The sequence below is a fragment of the Eublepharis macularius genome, chromosome 4, assembly GCF_028583425.1.
Source record: "Eublepharis macularius isolate TG4126 chromosome 4, MPM_Emac_v1.0, whole genome shotgun sequence".
Taxonomy (NCBI): domain Eukaryota; kingdom Metazoa; phylum Chordata; class Lepidosauria; order Squamata; family Eublepharidae; genus Eublepharis; species Eublepharis macularius.
In genome coordinates, this window is record NC_072793.1 from 174570648 (window position 1) to 174591712 (window position 21065).

Below are 21065 nucleotides of genomic sequence, written 5' to 3' on the forward strand. Positions count from 1 at the left end.
TCTCCAAGGACTATAGAGTTAGCTCTGAGAAAGAAAAGGGGGAATTGGGTTGGGAAAAGGCTCCTGGTTGAGGTCTAGCAACTTGAGACCAATGCCAGCAGTACCTCATTCCCAGAGCTAAACAAGTGCCTGAAGGGTCTTTTCCCCTCAGTTCCGCCCCCCACCAGAGGTGAAAGGACACAAAAATTGGAAACATAACCCATGTCTTCTCTTCACCCTTTCACAGCGTGGCTCTCAGCTTCACTGACACAATCAACCCCCCTCACATTATTAAAGTCCAAGAGAGGGATTCTAAATTATTATTTATTTTATTATTATTTTATTTGTCATTTATAGTTCACCTTTCTCACAGAGACTCAAAGCGTATTACACAACATGAGATTAGTAAAATCAATATCAAGTACATTTCCATACAGTGTCAAGGACATTTCCATAAACAATGCGATAGGGTAAATATATACAAGTTTACAAAGACATACCATTAGCGAGGATTCATTACAGAGTAGAAGAAATGCTGAAACAGAATGTAATCAACTAGAAACAAAGCCCATTGTGCCCTCCTCCTCCATCACTGATCCTGGCTGGTGAAGGAAGGGGGCTGACATTGCCACCTGCTCCACACCTGATCCCAGCAACTGAAGGGGTGGAGGGCTTTGCTACCTTTGCTGCATGCCTGATACAGGTCGGGTAAAAGGGGGGCTGACATTGCCACCTGCTCTGCTCCTGATCCCAGCCGGGTGAAGGGAAAACGGGCATTGACTCCTGCCCTGTGCCTGATTACAGCTGGGTGAAGGGGGGCAGGCCTTGGTGCCTGCTCCAAGCCTGATCCTAGCTAGGTGAAGGGGAGTGGGCCTTGCCACCTGTTCCCTGCTGGGTGAAGGGAGGAGTGGACATTACTTTCTGCTCCTTGCCTGATCCTGAGAGGTGAAGGCAGGCAGTGGGCTTTGCTATGTGCAAGGGGGGCAGACCTTGGTGCCTGCTCCAAGCCTGATCCTAGCTAGGTGAAGGGGAGTGGGCCTTGCCACCTGTTCCCTGCTGGGTGAAGGGAGGAGTGGACATTACTTTCTGCTCCTTGCCTGATCCCGAGAGGTGAAGGCAGGCAGTGGGCTTTGCTATGTGCAAGGGGGGCAGGCATTGCTGCCTGCTCCAAACCTGATCCTAGCTGGGTGAAAGGGGTGCAAGCATTGCTACCTTCTCTGCTCCTGATTCCGGCAAGTTGAAGGGGGGTGGAGATTGCTGCCTCCTTGGCACCTGATTCCAACAGGGTGAAGATTGGGTGGGCATTGCCACCTATTTAGTGCCTTATTCCAGTAGGCTGAAGGGGGCAGGCACTGCCACCTGCTCCCTATCCCGGCTGGGTGAAGGGAAGGGCATTGCCTTCTGCTCTGTGCCTGATCCCACCCCGGTGAAGGTGCTGGGTGGGCAATGGCACCTGCTCCACTCTTGATCCCAGCTGGGTGAAGGGGGCAGGCATTGCCATCTGCTCTGCTCCTGATCCCACCTGGATGAAGGGGGCTGGGCATGGCCTCCTGCTCTGATCCTGATCCTAGATGGGTAAAAGGGGGTTGGCATTGGCACCTGCTTCACTCCTAATACCAGCTGGGTTAAGGTGGGGGTGGGCACTGCCCCCTGTTCCACTCCTAATACCAGCTGGGTTAAGGCAGGGTCGGGCATTGCCACCTGCTCCACTCCTGATCTCAGCTGACTTAAGGGGGTGGGCATAACCACCTGCTCTGCTCCTGATCCCTGCTGGGTGAAGGGGGTGGGCATTGCCACTTGTTCCACTCCTAATGCCAGTTGGGATAAGGCAGGGGGCATTGCCACCTGCTCTCCTCCTAATACCAGCTGGGTTAAGGTGGGAGGTGGGCATTGCCACCTGCTCCATGCCTAATACCAGCTGGCTGAAGGGGGTAGGCATTTCTACCAGCTCCACCGCTAATATCAGCTGGCTGAAGGGGGGGCGGGAATTTCCACCTGCTCCACTCCTAATAGCAGCTGGCTGAATGGGGCGGGCATTTCTACCTGCTCCATGCCTAATACCAGTTGGCTGAAGGGGGGCAAGCATTTCTACCTGCTCCACTCCTAATACCAGCTAAGGTGGGGGTGGGCACTGCCATCTGCTCCGCTCCTATAACTGGCTATGTTAAAGTGGGAGGTGGGCATTGCCACCTCCTCCGCTCCTAATACTGGCTGAGTTAAGATGGAGAGTGGGCATAACCACCTGCTCTGCTCCTGATCCCTGCTGGGTGAAGGGGGGAGGGCATTGCCACCTGCTTCGCTCCTAATATCAGCTGGGTTAAGGTGGGGGGATGGCATTGCCACCTTCTCTGCTCCTAATAACAACTAGGTTAAGCCAGAGAGTGGGCATTACCTCCTGCTCCACTCCTGATCCCAGCTGGCTGAAGGGGGGTGGGTATTGCCACCTGCTCCACTCCTAATATCACCTGGGTTAATGCAGGGGGCAGACATTGCCACCTACTCCACTCCTAATATCAGCTGGTTTACGGCAGGGGACTGGATTAAAGGGCTGCGACTTGGACACGCATCTAGGGTTGCTACCTCAACCTTGAGAAATGATGGAGTACAGGGTGGGGACAGAACTCAGAAGGGACAGGAAGCCATAGTACCTGCCCTGGCACGTTCATCCCAGGCATCATCCTAAAGCCACACCAGGGGCATTGTCAGGTCCACAGTCCTTCAATATTGCTTGCTGTACTTTTCCAGTAATGTTTCTGTGTGTATATTAGCAGGAGCAGCTTGGTTCCCGAGACAGCCTTATCTAAGATGGCTCACCACAGCGGCCTTGGGACAGCTCCTTCCTTTCACTTTCCCACCTTCTGTACCAGCTGGGTAGACACCAAGGGTGGGGGATGGCTGTACATAGATCTCTTGTTGAGAATGACGTATCAAGGGCTTGCTACAGTGTATCAAACCCTTGATACGTCATTCTCAACAAGAGATCTATGTACAGCCAGAAGTTTACCTTAGCCTTTGGATAACCTATGGACACTTGTATTTTCTGAATATATATTCTCTCAATAAAGAATCTTTGACTCAAGAGACTTTGGATTTCTTGCTGCAAGGGGTGGGAGACTAAATCAGAGTATCCTGCTTTCCATAGACTGACATATTGTTGAGAATCTGATTCTAACCCCACACCCTGGAGAGATGGCTACCGGATATACCCTGATGGAACCGTCTGAACCAGGAGAGGTGGTAGAGGGACATTCTAACCAACCACCTGGGACCTACCTCCCGGCACAGCCTGGAGACAGGTCATGGGCTGACCTGGGAGCAATTCCCCGGAGTGGAGCTTCCCATCTGACGTGGACTTCCATACCTACACCATGACAGTGGGCCCCCCGGCCAAAAGAGGAGAAAGAGTGACGCAGAGGGACTCTGTTTACACGCTACTCGGCCAGGATGGGACTCAGTGGCAGCATCGACCCTCACCTCTCTCCTATACCTGAGGCTGAGGGAAGGAGTACCGGAGGAGATTATGTTTGGGAGATGCTGCAAACTTCCACGGTGGCAATTCTCCCAACGCTCAGCGTAGCCCTGGATTACCGCTGGGATGTGTCTGCCGGATGCTATGTGGAGGAGCAGGGACTGCTCAAAAGTGAGATGAGGAGGGAGCCCCCTTCTCGCGATTTACAGGAGGAGCTCAACAAGACATCCAAGCAGGCCACCTAATTGCGGTAGGAGCAGCGCAATCAGCGCCTCGGATGTACAAATTGGAGGGGGCCTCATGGAGGGCTCCCTCGAGTCTACTTCATCAAGCTCCAGTGACTATCAAGATGCTTCTGGAACTCCTGTCGGAGCGGGCACCCCCCAGGATTCTGGGGTCCCAACTGACCCTGTGTGAACTACACAAAATTTGAGTGTAGGAATGGAGCCTGATTTCTCGATGGAGGAATGGAATCGCCCGTGGATAATGCAACAAGCTTGGGAGGAGGAACTCCACTGGGCTGCTATGCAAGCACCTGGAAACCCAGGCGATGGGAGGCAGCCCACTATGCTGCTCTGGAAGCCCAAGTGGAGGCCATGAGAGGGGAGTTAGCTCACGCAGCCCAGGTGATGGAAATAATGCTAGTCCAACCTGCGGGACCTTGTCAGCCAGAACAACCAGCAGTCTTACTGCCACCGCTTGTGCCAGTGGGCACCCAAACAGTGGCGGCCAGCCTGCGGGCCCCAATTGCACCGGCATCATCTAGCAGGAGGAGAGTGGAAGGGCCCAGACAGAGATAACCGGCAGTGCCACCAGTGCCTTACCCTGGCCCATCGAGAGATCAGTGAGGTGGAGCGGCTGCACCTCCTGTACCACCACCCGTCCACCCGGCTCCCAGCGCCCACCTGCACCGCGAATCCAGTCTGCATCTCATCGCGCACCACCCGTACAGGCCCCTCAAGATCATATGGGCCCCATACCTCCCACTCAACCAATGCCACCCCAGCCCCACCTGGAGCGTACCCAGATGTCAGAGGCAGGGGGGTGGAATTGCCCATGAGATGGATCAAGTTGGAAGCTACGTTCGATGGCAACCCATGAAAGCTGGGATTCTTCATTGTGCAAGCCTTGTAATTTTTTAATGAGTGGGGGCATCTTTTCCCCTTGGAGCAAAGCCGTGTCATCCATTTGGGATCCTGACTGGACAGAGTGGTGGCAGAATGGTATGTAACCCTTCATGACACAGGGGCACCTGAACTTTTGGATTTACAAGGCTTTATATCGGCATTGAGAACCCAATATGAGGACCCAGTGGAAAGCGAGAGGGCTTGCACTGAACTAAGAGCCATTAGACAAGGCTCGAGACTCGTAAGGGAATACACAGCTAAATTCCACCAGTTGGCAACCAAATGCCCAACCTATCACGAGGATGTTAAAATTGAACTATTCCGAAACGGATTAAATCCCGAGCTCCTGGATAGAGCCTTGATGCAAGATGACCCGCCAACGCTCTTACGATGGATCCAACTAGCGTGTGAAGTGGAAAACCGCACCAGGTAGTCCGCCTAGTAAAACAACACCAACTTGCCAGTGCAAGGAGAGCGCCAAGCGCCCCGGGAAGAGGCAGAGGAAACCCTGGAGGAACAGGGATAGGCAGAGGAACAAGAGACACCTGCTTGCTGCAAGGCCTCTGTTTACAGTGTGGGAGTAGTGGGCACTTCGCAGCCCAATGTCCTCTTAGAGCCCCTTCAGAACAAGCGGCACCGAGGCCAACGCCTGCCCCTCGAACCACCAAGAGTGAGCGTAAGCCCCTTCCGCGGCGGGGAAAACAAGACACCGGGTTGGAAGCCGAGGAACTACCAGGCGAGAGTGTTCTCCAGTCTCAAGAAGGTGAGATGTCCGTGCAGTCGGGAAACGAGGAAGATCAGCCGTAAAAGGGCCGCAACGGCAAATCACAACCCCCCATTGCATGGGAGGGAAAGGGGGCCATACTATTTATGCCAGTTACTTTGGTCAATCCCAAGAAAGGAACTCACTTGAGAGTGCAAGCACTCCCATGATATTATATCCCCTGCATTAATTAGTCCATAGGCTCGGGATAGAAATGCATGAGTTGGAGGACCTGATAGTTTTTGAGCAAATGGATGGGTCCAGCATAAGCCCTGCCCCATATGAAATGAAACCCTTGCAGACCGGCATGGGGAACCATTGGGAAGCCCGACCCTACATTGTCAGCCATGTGGCCAAATATCCATTAATTCTGGGCAGTCGCTGGCTCTGTGATCACAACCCTTACATCAAATGGTCGGAGGGGATGATAGTCTTCAGTGGGGACCAGTGCAACAAGCATGCATGGGCCAAAGAGTGAGGAGGGACAGCGCCATCCCCCTTAGAGGTTGTCCTACTGACAGAAGAGGAGTTGGTGGGCATTCCCCACGAATACAGAGATCTGGCACAAGCGTTTAGTGAAAGAGAGGCGGATGAACTTCCCCTCACCGCAATACAGACTGTGCCATTGAGCTTGTGCCAGGAGAAAAACTGCCCAAAGGCAAATTATATTCTATGAGCCTGGTGGAACACCAAGAATTAAGGAAATTCATTGATAAAAATTTGGAGAGAGGCTTCATCCGACCGGCTAGTTTGCCGCATGCGGCCCCTGTGCTATTTGTAAAAAAAAAAAGACCGCGGTCTGAGATTGTGCATGGACTTCAGAGGCATTAATGCAGTGTCCATGTCCAATGCCCACCCGATCCCGCTAATTCGAGATTTGCTTGGTGTAGTAGCGCAAGGCAAAATGTTTTTGAAATTGGACTTGAAAGATGCCTACTTCCATGTGAGGATACGGGAGGGGGACGAATGGAAGACAGCATTCAACACGCCCTTAGGACAATACGAATATTTAGCAATGTCTTTTGGTCTCAAAGGAGCCCCGAGTGTGTACATGACCCTCATCAGTGAAGTGTTACATGAATACCTGTACAAAGGGGGGGCGGTTACCTTGATGACGTGTTAATTTACACTCAGGATAAAAAATCACACATGGAATTAGTTTGCAAAGTTCTGAAGGCTCTAATCGAGCACAAATTGCCTGTAAAACTGTATAAATGTGAGTTCCACAAGGAGAAACTAGATTACTTGGGATATTGTATTTCCAGTCAAGGGCTGAAAATGGATCCAGCTAAGATCCAAGCCATAGAAGGGTGGATGGCCCCCCAAACCAGAAAGCAGTTACAATCGTTCCTAGGGTTTGCTAACTTCTACAGACCATTCATAGAAAACTTTGCACAAATTGCCCTGCCTCTAATGGACCTATTGAAAACCAAGGGCAAGGGCTTAAAAGCTAACCAACAGCACTCCAAGTTAAACTGGTAATTGGATTGTCAGCAGGCATTTGAACAACTAAAAAGTAAGAACCTGTGCTGCAGCACCTAGATGAGAACCATAAATTTGTTGTGCAGGTTGATGTGAGCGACACAGCAATAGGAGGGGTACTACTACAGCAGGAGAAGGATGGGAAACTTTACCCGTGTGTCTATCTATCGAAAAAATTTTCATATACTGAGAGAAATTGGAGTGTGTGGAAGAAAGAACCTTTTGCAATTAAACTCGCTCTCACTACCTGGAGACAACGGTTAGAGGGAGTCTGTCATCCATTCGAAGTCTGGACAGATCATAAAAACTGAGAAGCCCTACGCACCCCCCAGAGACTGAACGCCAAGCAACTCTGATGGGCAGAATTCTTCTCTAAATTTGATTTCACTCTGAATTATCTCCCTGGGAGGGCCAACTTCCTGGCAGACGCCCTTTCGCACATGCCCCAGCATGACAGCCCAAAAGAGGAAGTCATCGACACAGCGTTTTCGCCCTCCCAATTGGGAGGAGCGGTGATAACGTCCAATAAGGCAGCAAAAATGCAAAACAGCTTGAAACCTGAGCTGACGGAATGGAAAGGGAGAGTGACAAGCGAAGTGGAAAAGGAGGGGGAGGAAGCACCCAAAGCCGAGCTCACGCAAACAGAAGCAGGAGAGTGGTGCCGGGGCTCCAAACTCTACATACCAGTTAGCTTAAGAAATAAATTCTCCAGCAATGCCATGACTCCAAATTAGCTGGACACTTTGGCTACCTTAAAACCCTCAATTTAGTCCAACGCCAATTCTGGTGGCCAAACATGAGACGGGACGTCTCCCAATATGTTTCCTCCTCTGCCATTTGTATAATGGCCAAACCAAGAAGGGGAAAACCACCTGGACTGTTAGAACCATTAGAAACTCCCCCTCGACCATGGGCCGTAATTTCGATGGACTTTATAACAGATCTACCACCCTCAAAAGGGTGCACGTGTATTTTAGCAGCGGTGGACTTGTTTTCTAAACAGGCACATTTCATTCCGTGTACTGCTATTCCCACTGCAATGAAGCTGGCAGGCAACCTTGTTCATGAAACACATAGTCAGGCTGCATTCGTTTCCACTCAAAGTGATCTCAGACAGAGGCGTACAATTTGTTGCCAAGTTCTGGCGGGAGCTCCGGCAAGTTGAGGGGATTGAACATAGAATAGGCCCCGCTTGTCATCCGCAAACCGACGGACAGACGGAACAAATTAATCAAGTGCTAGAACAGTTTCTCAGATGCTATATCAATTATCAACAAGACAACTGGACCAACTTTATCCATTATGCTGAATATGCATATAACAACGCAATACACAGTTCCACAGGAACCTCCCCCTTCAAAATAACACAAGAATACGAGGGACAAGCCCTACAATTTGAATCATCTCCAGATTCACAGAAAACAGGAGACTTGGTCCTCTCTTACAGAGCAATGGGAAATCATCCAAAAAACTTTTTAAAAAGCCAAAGAAGACTATAAAAAATATGCCGACCACCACCGCAAAGAGCAATGGAAACTACAACCAGGAGATAGTGTGTATGTTTCCACCAAACACTTCAAAAGAGAACAACCATGTAAAAAGTTGGGACTTAAATACATGGGACATTTCCCAGTCAAAGGAGTAATTAATGTTGTGACAGTAGAACTAACAAAGAACCTACGCCAAATGCACTCAACAATCCACTTCAGCCTATTAAAGAAAGCACCACAACCTGATGAATGGCATCCAGAAAAAGGAGTCCCACATCCTACCCTCATCGATGGACAAGTCCACTATGAAATAGAAGAAATCTTGGACTCCAAGATAAAAAACAAAAAAACTTTATTACCTTATCAGGTGGAAAGACTTTGATGAAATCTTTAGGGAATGGGTAGCAGCCTCCCATGTAAATGCCCCTAAACTCGCTGCCAAATTCCACAAAAATTACCCGGACAAGCCGGGGTCTGTGGGCGAGGGGAGGTCTTTAGAGGGGCAGAAATGTCAGGTCTGTTACCCACAGTCCTTCCATATTGCTTGCTGTATTTTTCCAGTAATGTTTCTGTGTGTGTATTAGCAGGAGCAGCTTGGTTCCTGAGACAGCCTTATCTGAGATGGCTAACCAGAACGGCCTTGGGACAGCTCCTTCCTTTTTCTTTCTCACCCTCTGTACCAGCTGGGTAGACATCGAGGGTGGGGGATGGTTTAGAGGGTTTGATATACTGTAGCAAGCCCTTGATACGTCATTCTCAACAAGAGATCTATGTACAGCCAGAAGCTTACCTTAGCCTTTGGATAACCTATGGACACTTGTATTTTCTGAATATATATTCTCTCAATAAAGAACCTTTGACTCAAGAGACCTTGGATTTCTTGCTGCAAGGGGTGGGAGACTAAATCAGAGTATCCTGCTTTCCACAGACTGACAGGCATCTTCTTAGGAATCGGTTGTTAACCTCTGAAACACTTTATGCAATTATAAGCAGTTATGCAATATCTTATTACACTGCTTTCTGATTCCGTAAGACAATTTCAGATAACATCTGGGATCTCTAGGGTTTCTCCCCTGTATCAATTCTTTGGTGGCAAGTAAGGCTTTCACTCCAACTGAAGCTTTTTTCACATTGCAGGCATTTATATGGTTTCTCTCCTGTATGAATTCTTTGGTGGAAAGTAAGGTTTCCACTACAACTGAAGCTTTTTCCACATTGCAGGCATTTATAAGATTTCTCCCGTGTGAATTCTTTGATGACATGTAAGACTTTCACTGTCATAGAAACTTTTTTCACAATCTGGGCATTTATAAGGTTTCTCCCCTTTGTGAATTCTTTCATGGGAATTAAGGTGTCCACTCCGACTGAAGCTTTTTCCACACTCCAGGCATTTATACGGTTTCTCACCTGTGTGAATTCTTTGATGGAGTTTAAGGTCGCATCTGTCTCTGAAGCTTTTTCCACACTCCAGGCATTTATATGGTTTCTCCCCTGTGTGAATCCTTTGATGGGAATTAAGGCTTGTACTCCAACTGAAGCTTTTTCCACACTCCAGGCATTTATATGGTTTCTCCCTTGTGTGAATTCTTTCATGGGAATTAAGGCCTGTACTCCAACTGAAGCTTTTTCCACATTCCAGGCATTTATACGGTTTTTCCCCTGTGTGAATTCTTTGATGGAGTTTAAGGATGCGCCTGTCACTGAAGCTTTTCCCACACTCCAGGCATTCATATGGTTTCTCACCTGTGTGAATTCTTTGATGGGAATTAAGGTGTCCACTCTGACTGAAGCCTTTTCCACACTCTAGGCATTTATATGGCTTCTCCCCTGTGTGAATTCTTTGATGGAGTCTAAGGTTGCATCTGTCCCTGAAGCTTTTTCCACACTCCAGACATTTATATGGTTTCTCCCCTGTGTGAATCCTTTGATGGAAATTAAGGCCTGCACTACAACTGAAACTTTTTCCACATTCCAGGCATTTATACGGTTTTTCCCCTGTGTGAATACTTTGATGGAGTTTAAGGCTGCGTCTGTCACTGAAGCTTTCTCCACACTCCAGGCATTTATATGGTTTCTCACCTGCGTGAATTCTTTGATGGGAATTAAGGTTTCCACTCTGACTGAAGCCTTTTCCACACTCAAGGCATTTATATGGCTTCTCCCCTGTGTGAATTCTTTGATGACATGTAAGACTTCCACTATTACGGAAACTTTTTTCACAATCTGGGCATTTATAAGGTTTCTCCCCTTTGTGAATTCTTTCATGGAAATTAAGGAGTCCACTCTGACTGAAGCTTTTTCCACACTCCAGGCATTTATATGGTTTCTCACCCGTGTGAATTCTTTCATGGGAATTAAGGCTTCCACTCTGACTGAAGCTTTTTCCACATTCCAGGCATTCATACGGTTTTTCCCCTGTGTGAATTCTTTGATGGGAATTAAGGTTTCCACTCTGACTGAAGCTTTTTCCACACTCTAGGCATTTATATGGCTTCTCCCCTGTGTGAATTCTTTGATGACGTGTAAGACTTCCCCTATTACAGAAACTTTTTTCACAGTCTGGGCATTTATAAGGTTTCTCACCTGTGTGAATTCTTTCTTGGGAATTAAGGCTTGTACTCCAACTGAAGCTTTTCCCACATTTATACAGTTTTTCCCCTGTGTGAATTCTTTGATGGAGTTTAAGGTTGCGTCTGTCACTGAAGCTTTTTTCCCACTCTAGGCTTTTATATGGTTTCTCCCCTGTGTGAATTCTTTCATGGCATGTAAGACTTTTGCTATCATAGAAGCATTTTTCACAATCTGGGCATTTATATGGTTTCTTTCCTGTATGAATTCTTTGGTGAGAATTAAGGATATCCTTCTTCCTGAAGACTTTCCCACACTCCAGGCATTTATATTTTTTATTTCTGTTCCGGGTTTTACAATGCTTGGTTTTTCCTGATTTTTCAGAATAATCTTCTCCACTCATTGCACTTTCATTTTTATTGCTTTCTATGTACATCTTTTCAGGTAGTAGAATTTCATTAACATTTTCATTTTGTAAAAGACCAAAATTAATCCTTCCTTTAGATGGATATTTTCTCTCTTCTTTCCTCAGGGTATCACAATATTCAACTTTCCCTCCTGCATATGAATATGTATCCCCTTTATCCACTGGGTGCTCAGAGGTTTCATTTGCTGATTCCCACATGACCCCTGCAGTGAGAAAGAGAAAGCTGTTGTGAGGGTAGGACATATTTACAACCTATCTATGTCAGACGTTTCTACTTTGATCACTTAAGACCCCACAGTCTGTAGCCCAAGAGAACAAAAACCACAGAATATACAATGGAGACCCCTTCCCCCCACGATCTGAGCTCAAGATGACCCTGTTGTTTTAAGTTATTGTTTCACACCCACAATAGAGAGTTAGAAGAGAGATGGCCAGCCAGATGCAGATAATCTGACATGAAAGTAATTGACAATATTCAGATATTTCTTCTTCTCTTTAGAACAGGGGAGAGATCTCTTCTATTTGTGGAGAAAGTTTTCTTAGAATAATCCAAAAAATCTATGATAAACAAAAAAACAGAATCTTAGTTAATGGCCAGCTAACAGAACCAATAAAAATCGAAAAAGGAACGAGACAAAGCTGTCCACTATCACCTCTTCTGTTCATAATATAACATTGGAAACACTTATGGATAAGATATGAAATTCAGATGAAATTAGAGGAGTTAGAATTAAGAAGCAAGAGTATAAGCTACAAGTGTTTGCAGATGATCTAGTCTTCATTTTAGCAGAACCTTTAACATCAATCCAGGAGCTCCTGCAAGAAATTAAGGAATATGGTGCCTTGGCAGGCCTAAAAATAAACACTCAAAAGACAAAGCCCATTACAAAAAACATGCAGAAACAGCAGATGGAAGAACTAACCCCAAAATCCCAGTTTGTAATTGAAAAGAGGATAAAATACCTAGGAATCTGGATGACTAATAGATGTAGTTCTCTGTATGACGATAATTATATGATATCAATAAAAGCAATTTAAAAAGATCTGAAAAGGTGGAAAGACCTGCAGATATCATTGCTGGGAAGAATTGTGGTGATAAAAATGAATTTTCTACCAAGAGTTCTATTCTTGTTCCAAAGCATACCAGTAGGGCTACCCCAAGTTTTTTTCAAGGAACTTAACCAGGCTGTACAGTCTTTTATTTGGCAGAATAAAAGATCGCGAATTAAACTGAAAGCGTTACAAGACACAGGAAAAAGCAGGTTTTCCTCTACCAGATTGGGGGTTATACTATAAGGCCTGTGCGTTGACTTGGTTGAGAGAATGGATTAGCCTGGAAAATGAAAGACTTTTAAATCTGTTTTTTTTAAATAAATTTTTATTGGGTGAGTTGACATACAAATTAAGTAATATGCATTTCCCCCCATATATTCTTGTTTCCCCCACCCACACCCTCCCCCCTTTTCTTGTTCGACTTCCAACAGTTTTCCAACCCCTTGTCTGTCTGTCTGTCTATCTATCTAATTTTAAGCTGTTTCCTAATATCTAAAATACCATGGAAGGACGTGACTTATTGATGGGCTGGCATGCATTTCTCTGGTATAAAAAATGGGAATACCTTAAATACTTCAAAAATCATTGGATAAGGAAAGCAGTAGTGATGGTTTGGGAAAGAATAAGCCTTGTCTTTTATGAGAAAATCCCTTTGTGGGTCTCCCCAATCGAAGCATTTACACAACCTAACTTGAAGAAAGAGGGGAAAGCCCCTACCTACAAGGTACTGTTGAAACCAGGTGGTCTATTAAAAAACCCAAAAGAAATGACAGATCTAGACATTGAGTTGGGACGTTGGGGCCAGGCACAATTGGAATCAAGATATAAAAAAGACAAGGTTTTCTATGAAATGATAAAATGGGCAGAGAATGTGGGATATACAACTGACTTAGAGCAATGGTCGCAAATGTGGAAGGGCAATTTAAGGATGACAAAAGCAGCCTCTTTGAAAGAAAATATTTACAAAATGTTTTATAGATGGCATCTAACTCCTATTAGGATAGCCAAAATGTCTTTAAATATGTCAAATATTGGAAATGTGAGAGTAACCCGGGTTCATATTATCATTTGTGGTGGACATGTGAAAAAGCAGCAGAGTTCTGGAAGATGGTCCACAAAACGACTCAACAGATACTTAAGATTTCATTGCCTTTGAAACCAGAACTCTTTTTATTAAACCACAAGGTGGTTCCAGTTAATAAAAACCAAAAACATTTGATTTTGAATATAATCACAACAGACAGGATATTATATGCGAAACTTTGGAAAACGACAGCCATTCCAACGCAAGAAAATCTGATTGAAAGGATTCTTGTGACAGCTGAAATGGATAAATGGTTGAGTTTATTGAAAGAGATGGACAATACAATATATAATGACATTTGGGATTCATTTTATAGCTGGGTACAGAGGAAACCTGAAGAAAACTAGCTCTTAGTTAGGATGAAGACTTTTATGGACATTATTTAAAATGAATGGAAAAATTTGCAAATAAGTGGCTGATCTGCAGAACAGATTGATGTGACAAGAAATAGATTGAGCAGCGCAATGTATTAGAGTGATATAACAGGAACTTCTTTTCCCCATCCCTCTTTATTCTGTATTCCCCTTTTCTTAGTAAAAATAAAAATAAAAAACCTATTTACCCCCCCCTCCAAAAAAAAAGAACAGGAGAGAGATAAGTTTTACATCTAGGAAAAGAAGGATGCGTTTTTAACTTTTTTATTTTCTCTATGCTCAGATGTTGTCATCTTATGCTGTTCAGCTGTATGTTCTTTTTTGTGAGGGAATTGCACAGTATATTCTTCAAGAGAAAAAAATGATGCTCCCGAAATCGGATTCCGCTGACCCCTGTCACCACAGAAAACCTCTTGCTTTGTCCTCGCAATGGAGCAGCTGCTCCGCTCAAAAAGCCTCAATATGGTCTCAGGCTGGCTTAAGCGATTTTGCCCCCCTTGGCTTACTGCGCTCTGAGCCCCCCCCCCTCTGGGTTTTCAGGAGGCAAGAAGTGAGGGAAGGCAGAAGGCAAGGAGGGTCTTGCCCCCTGATCCCACCTACCATAATGGGAGGGAATTATGGATCACGATCCCCCACAGTTCCCTGCACTGTCCATGGTGCCATGGGTGGATAGCCAGTTGGGGTAAGTGGTGGTGGCTGGGCTGCTGGATTGGGGACACACAGCTGACTGGTGTCCTTCCACTGGCACCCTGGGTGATAGTCTAGGTCCACCTAGTGGCTGATTAGGGCGGCCTCGTGGCTGACGGCCAGACCTCCCCTGCGTTGGCTGACTCTTCTGCTGAGAGTTTGGCTGTCCTCTGACAGCCTGCAATTCTACCTCTAGCGAGAAGGTGGCAGCAGAGAGCAAATCTCACTTGCATAAAGAGAAGGGAAGGGGGAAGGCAGGAGAGAGATGAACTCCTCTTTGTGATCTAGTAACTTAAAAACACAACCAATAGGGTAAATCTCTCATTGCATGTAGTAAAAGCAAGGGGGGAGCAGACCCATTCTTAGCTCAAGCAGGGCTGAGCTGTAAGGCTCTCCCTCCCCTCCCCATCCCAGGCTTACGTGGGGCTGTGGAGACTGGTGGGCAGCTCCATTCCCACCCCCTCCTGAATTAAGCGGGGCTTGCTCCTTCCTCCCCCCGCCCTCTCCAGCTCAAACAGGGCTTCAGAAAGCAGCAGGCAGCTCACCTTTTCCCTCCCTTCCTCAGCTCAAACCATTGCAACAACAGGTGTGGCATGTTCTCCGGATTCCCAGATTTCCTTTTTTTAAAAGCAAGTCTCTCTCCTTGTCTCTTGCAGAGATATAAAGGAAAAGGCATATCTTCACAAATGAAGTGGCCAGAGAGTTATTTTTTAATAATGCAAGCTGGGGGTCCAGAGAAGATGCTACACGGTCTACTCCAATGGTGCATCGATTTCACCATATTCTTGGGGGTCCCTTCCAGCTCTGTGATTCTGGGATTCCATGAAAAGGAGCTGGCCTGGAGCTTTCTAATATGCCTTCAGGACCTCTTTCCTTGAGGCTGCTGCTGTAGGTTTAGGTGAAGGACAGTCTCGGTGAGCCAGGGTATAAATGCCAGCAAGGCTCTCCCACTCCCTGAGATGGTCAATGGAAACCACACCTCCCCAAACAGGTAGAGTCGGAAAGGTCACTCAGGGGTTTCATGTGTTCATAGTCAATCCCTCCCCCAACCCACAAATATCCTTAACATCTCTTGTGTCACAGCGCTGAAGATCTACTGGAGGATAATGGGCCACAGCATCTGTCCCTGTTTTCTGAAGGCTTCTTCTGAATGCACCTGCTGGGCCATGACAGGCAAGGGCTGTCTGAACTATGCAGCTTAGCTGGATCCGCTCTGCATGTGGGAACGGAGCGCTCTGACCTGGCTGCAGACACTTCCCCAATGAGAAGGCTGGAGTTGGGTTCTTAGAGACGGAGGGGAACTTTTTACTTCCCTGTGTCCCTCGTCCATTCATCCTCAGATTAAGAATGTCAACCCTATAGAGGTCTAGCAACTTGAGACCACTGCCTGCAGTACAAGTGCTCATTCCCAGAGCCAAACAAGGATCCTATCCCCCCCACCAGCTCCCCTCTGCCAGAAGGCAAATGGCCTTTCCTCCTACCCCCTGCACTTGGGAGCGGAGCCAGAATGCCTTCCTAGGAGACCTGTCTGGGGTTGCTTTCAGTCCTGTCTCTGAGGAAAAGAAGATGCTTTGCCTTGCAGGCCCAACGTCCCAGGATCAAGGCCTGCCCCCTCCAGTGAAAGGGCTTGCTGAGGGCAGTTGCCTGTTTTCATATGTTCAGCGTTCACAACGACCCACCCAATCTCTTTGGAGAAGAGGCTCAAACTGTGAGGAGAAACAAGGCCCAAAGTCCACCAGGTCTGTGAAGAAAGTACAGGCATCAAAAAAATCCCACAAAAGATTGAAGCAGCTACCTGCCAATCCTTCTTCTTCATCGGCGATCAGGACAAACAGCTCTTCTTCTCCTTCCAGCCTGGAAATGAGGCCAGGTTTGGCAATCGGAGGTCCTTTGGTGAGAAAAAAGACACACAACATTTTTCTGTGTGCCCATAAATCCAGCAATTCCAACCCAGGGTGACCACTCCTCCAGAAATACACAACCGACAAGCAATAAGGGCAGTGTGGGATGGGGTCTCATCTGGCCCTGCCACTTCTGTGTCTCCTCCCTGCCAAGACGAGACGGAAAGGCCAGCTGAGAACTAAGTCAGTGGTGGAGAAGCCAGCCGGGATCCATCCACAGCCGTATCTCAGCACAGGTAAGACAAGACCCAGGCTGGAGGGAAGCCCCTCCCTAGACCCTCCCACTTTATTAATAACAATAACATCTGATTCATCTACTGCCTTTCAGGACAAATTAACGCCCACTCAGAGAGGTTTACAAAGTATGTCATTATTATCCCCAGTGAAGTGAGTGGGGCTGAGAGAGCTCTAAGAGAGCTGTGACTGATCCAAGGTCACACAGCTGGCTCCATATCAAGGCTCACTTGGCACCTTCTCTAGTGGTCCTGACACCGGACTGCAGGGAAGGGGCTCATTCTGCACAAGGAAAGCCCACGGCCCCTCCCTACTCAGAGAAAGGCTCATACTGGGTGGCAGCCATTGGGCCCGGGGCAGACAGCCTGACCACCTCCTCCCTCATGAAGGAGTTCCTTACAGTCACTCCTCACAGCCAGAAAGGGACATCCCAGGAGAAAAGGGATCCTCACCCAGAGAGGCCACGTTCCCAAAATTCTCCAGCATGACTTCCTTGTAGAGAGCTCTCTGGGCTGGGCGCAGTAGCGTCCACTCCCCCTGGGAGAAATGCACAGCCACCTCTTCAAAGGACACGGGACTCTGGAAGAAGAGAAACAAGAATAAGAAGAGAGTTTCTTTACATTGCAAGAAAGGTGGTCTGGGAGTAAGAAAACCCAAAAGGCCAGTGTCCTGTAGTGGTTAGAGTGAAGGCCCAGGGAGGACAGAGTTCGAATCCCCTCTTTCTCATGGATGCTTCCCTGGGGACCTTGGGCCTTGCACAGCCTAACCTGCCTCACAAGACTGCTGTTGGGAGGGTTAATTGGAGAAGAACAGAAAGATGTGAAAAGCTACTTTGGGTCCTCCATTAGTGAAAAAAAACCTAGGATATAATTTCAAAATAAGAAAGTATAAATAATCTTATAACACAATTGTGTTAATGGTTTTCTGATGACTCACACTGATTCCACTGAGCAGGTGCGGAAGTGTGCCCTTAGTGGGGATATGGAGGGGAGTCGCAGCCGGATCGGGGAGGCTGCCAATCCCCCTCCATGCACATCCTGCCCATAGTGCCCTGATCTGGATGGCTGCCTGGCAAAGGAGCCTGGAGCACCGCCCCCCCTTGCACTTCCCACCCACAGCGCCCCGAGTGGGGTGGCTTCCTGGAGCCATCCCCCTCATGCTCCCTGCCGGCAGCGCCCCAATCACTTGCCTCCTCGCCCTACCAAAGCCACAATCTGGGGGGTGTTGAGTGGCATCCCAGGATGGCTGCCTGGCAAAGGAGCCTGGAGCGCCGCCCCCCCATGGAGGCCTCCCTGGCCTCCACTCCCCCCCCAAAACCATGATTCTTGGGGGGGGGAGTGGTGTGGCATGGAGGTGGACAAGCCTGGCTCGCCTGCTCCCTCCCCAAAATGGGTGTGTGTGTGGGGGGGGGGGGGGAGATTCTAGAGAGGCTGGGGTTGGGGGATAGAAAGGGCCTCAGCAGCTTATGATGCTGCCCACCCTCTGAAAGGGTGGTTTCTCCTCCAGACCTGATCTCTATGGCCTGGAGATCAGCTGTTATTCTGGGAGATTTCCAGCTACCACCTGGACACTGGCAACCCTAGGGGATGCCTTGCTTGCCTTCAATCCCCACAAAGCCACGATCATGAAGGGCGGGGGGGGGGGGGACAGGCTTGCCTGCCTTGCCCCCCCCCCAAAGCCTAGAATTACTCTTCTCCAGGTGGGGGCTAGAGATCTCCCAGAATTAGCACTCACCTCTAGGTGACACAGCTCAGTTCCCCTGGAGAAAATGGCTGCCTTGGAAGGTAGGCTCAACGGGCATTATTTCCACCTGAGGTCCCTCCCCTCTCCAAAGCCCACCCACCCAAGGCTCCACTCCCCCCCATCTCCAGGAATGCCCCAGTCTGGAGCTGGCAACCCTACAAGTCCCAATGGGGAAGTGAGGGGGCCTCGCAGGGTCAAAGGGGGGCACAGCTGTGGGCATACCTCGCTCACCTCCTCCCAAGCTACAATGGGGGAGAGGGCAGGGGGTCCAGAGGTGGGCATGCCACTCTGCCCTCCTTCCCCTGCCCCAGATCGGGGTGCTCGGAAGGGGGCAGTCTTCCAGCTTTGTTTCCAGTAAGAAATATCAGGGATGAAATATCAGGGATGAAAAAACCAAGGTGGAAGAAAACCCGGTAGGAACATTTGTGTCTCAACCCCCCACCAGACTTCCTTAGGGGCATCCCAGGGCCAGGGGGGCTAACCTTATTTGCTGGGGGCTAGCAGCCAAAGGAGGGGAGAGGCCAGAGATGTCCCTGAAGAGGAGCAAATCCTTTTCTGTGGGATAAATTTTACCACAGTCTTGTTTTCTTCTCTGAACATGGAATTCTACACAAGGGGTGACCATTTCCCACCTTCTAAGTGGGCAGCCTCAACATCTTGTGGCACCAGAACTGAGGGGACGGGACCCGATCCACTCAGCCTTGCAACAGAGAAGGAACCCTTCCTCACAGCTGATCTGCACCCCCTCCTTACCTGCGCTGGCTGCATGGCTGGTCTTTTCGCTTCGCCACAGGCAGAGGACAGTGGAGAAACAGCCAAGCGTGTCTTTATGCTGCGATCTGGGAGGGGGAGAAAGGAAGATGGAGGGAAACGCTTATTGCTGCGCCCAGATTTCTATGTCAGTCCCTTCCGGGAAGCTCTCTCTGGATTTGCTTTGGGGAGGAATTCAAGATCAATCAGGATTGAACAAGGAAAGCTCCAGAACCTATGGCTCAGTATCTCTCCCCCCGCCCCCCAGCCATTCTCTACAGGGGAAGGTCCCGCCTTCCTGATCAATCTGCCCCGCTCTCCTTCTGGCCATGTTTCCTCCCAACCTCCCCAAATCCCTTCCTGGGCGCTGAGCCCCTGACGCTGCCGGAAGCCACACTGCGCCCTCCTCCCCTCTGAGGGAGGACAAGACCCTCGGCCCTGCCCCACACAACTAGGAGGAGGAGCTGGGAATGAGGTGCCCTGAGGGGATCGGATGGACTGTCTGACTTGTGTGGCACGTAGGAGATAACAACTAGGAAGTGAGACTAGCCCTGCAGGAGTTGCTGTGCCCCCGGCAAGAAATGAGAGCTAGAGATTGCAAAACAGCAGACCGAGAACCCCTCCCTCACACCAAACGGTCTACAAGAGAAATCAGAAGGCCAGGGGGGAGCAGGCGACCCATAGACAGAAGCAACCCTGTATAGTCCTGCTGGGAAGGCGGAGGAGTGGGGTGCAGCGAGGGAAGCCAGCTCGTGTCTCCAAGGCCCCCGTGCCTCGCAGGGGCAGCTAGAGGGGGGGCAGGTCTTTCACCAGCCTCTAGCCCTGAACACCCCCCCCCCGGGACTGTGCTGCAGGGGCCTCCCGGCTTTGCAGAAATCTCCCCGATTTGGGGTGGGGGGGCGTTAGAGGAGCTCCAAAGGATCTGCTCTCCACCGCGCCTCCTGTTCGGTTGAAGGGGGGCGTCTCCTCTTCCCGTTTGATTTGTGCCCCCCCCCCGCATTAGCCTCATCCGCGCAAACACGCTTTGAACTCACCAAACGCGCCTGGGAGGCAGCAGACGCTACTGCGGGAGAGACCGAGGCTGGAGACACGAGCTGGCGAAGGAGGGGGGGGGCACAGCAGGAAGTGACCTCACCAGGCCCCCTCCTCGCCGCACGTCTAGGAGTTGCGACTCTCTCCCTTTCACCCCGGGGTTGGCTCGTGCCCACACGACAAGGAACGCGGTCTGCAAGGGGTCTGCTGCGCGCTCCTCTGGCGTCTCCCTTGGCAACAGCGGTGCAGGGGTCGCGTGCCTTGTTGCAAGGAGAGAGGGGGAGGGGGGCTCCAGTCTGGCCTGGGGGGGGGGATTCGGTCTGAGAGCAATGGGGGAGGCCCCGGATGCTCAGCGCATAAGAAGGGGGAGCTCACCAGGCTACAGGCATCATTGCCCCGGGAGGAAAGGGCAGCTTGGGAGACCGGGCTGTGGCTCAGAGGGAGAGCCTCTGCCTGGCCTGGGGAAGGTCGCTGGTTCAATCCCTGGCGGCATCTCTAGTTAAAAGGAGCAGGAAGGAGGGGATGTGAAGGGCCCCTGCCTGAGACACCCGAGAGCCATTCGGAGGAGGCCAACAGTGTCCTCAGGCCGTTTCATGGGTCATGTGCGACTCTTTGGGATCACAGCCCTGCTGAGCCTCCCTCCACTCTCCAAACTCCTCCTGTTCCAGACCCCACCCCCACGTCTCCCAGAATTTCCCAAGTCAGAGTTGGCAACCCTCCCTGCAGGATGCGGCAGAGGCTGCAATGGTTGCCCTTTAGCGGTCCCTCCAGGACTTCCGGAGGCTGCTTCTACGGGGCCTGCCCCTTTGGGCTTTCTTACCTCCCAGAGGAATCGACAGTTCTGGACTTGTCAGGCCTTGTACAACATCTTTAAAAGGGAAGAGGGTAAATGGAACCTCCAT

The 21065-nt window shown here is 49.3% G+C and overlaps 1 protein-coding gene across 1 annotated transcript in view; it reads right to left on the reverse strand.

The window, feature by feature from the left end:
* LOC129327876 (zinc finger protein 420-like) overlaps positions 1-21065 on the reverse strand; it is a 36054-nt gene extending 14989 nt beyond the window's left edge. Inside the window, exons 1-5 of the mRNA XM_054976628.1 lie at positions 20984-21065; positions 19135-19220; positions 17091-17217; positions 16299-16391; positions 9598-11508 (exon numbers count right to left, since the gene is read on the reverse strand). Of these exons, the coding sequence (XP_054832603.1) occupies positions 9598-11508; positions 16299-16391; positions 17091-17217; positions 19135-19220; positions 20984-21065 (2299 nt within the window). The remainder of the gene's footprint in view (positions 1-9597; positions 11509-16298; positions 16392-17090; positions 17218-19134; positions 19221-20983) is intronic.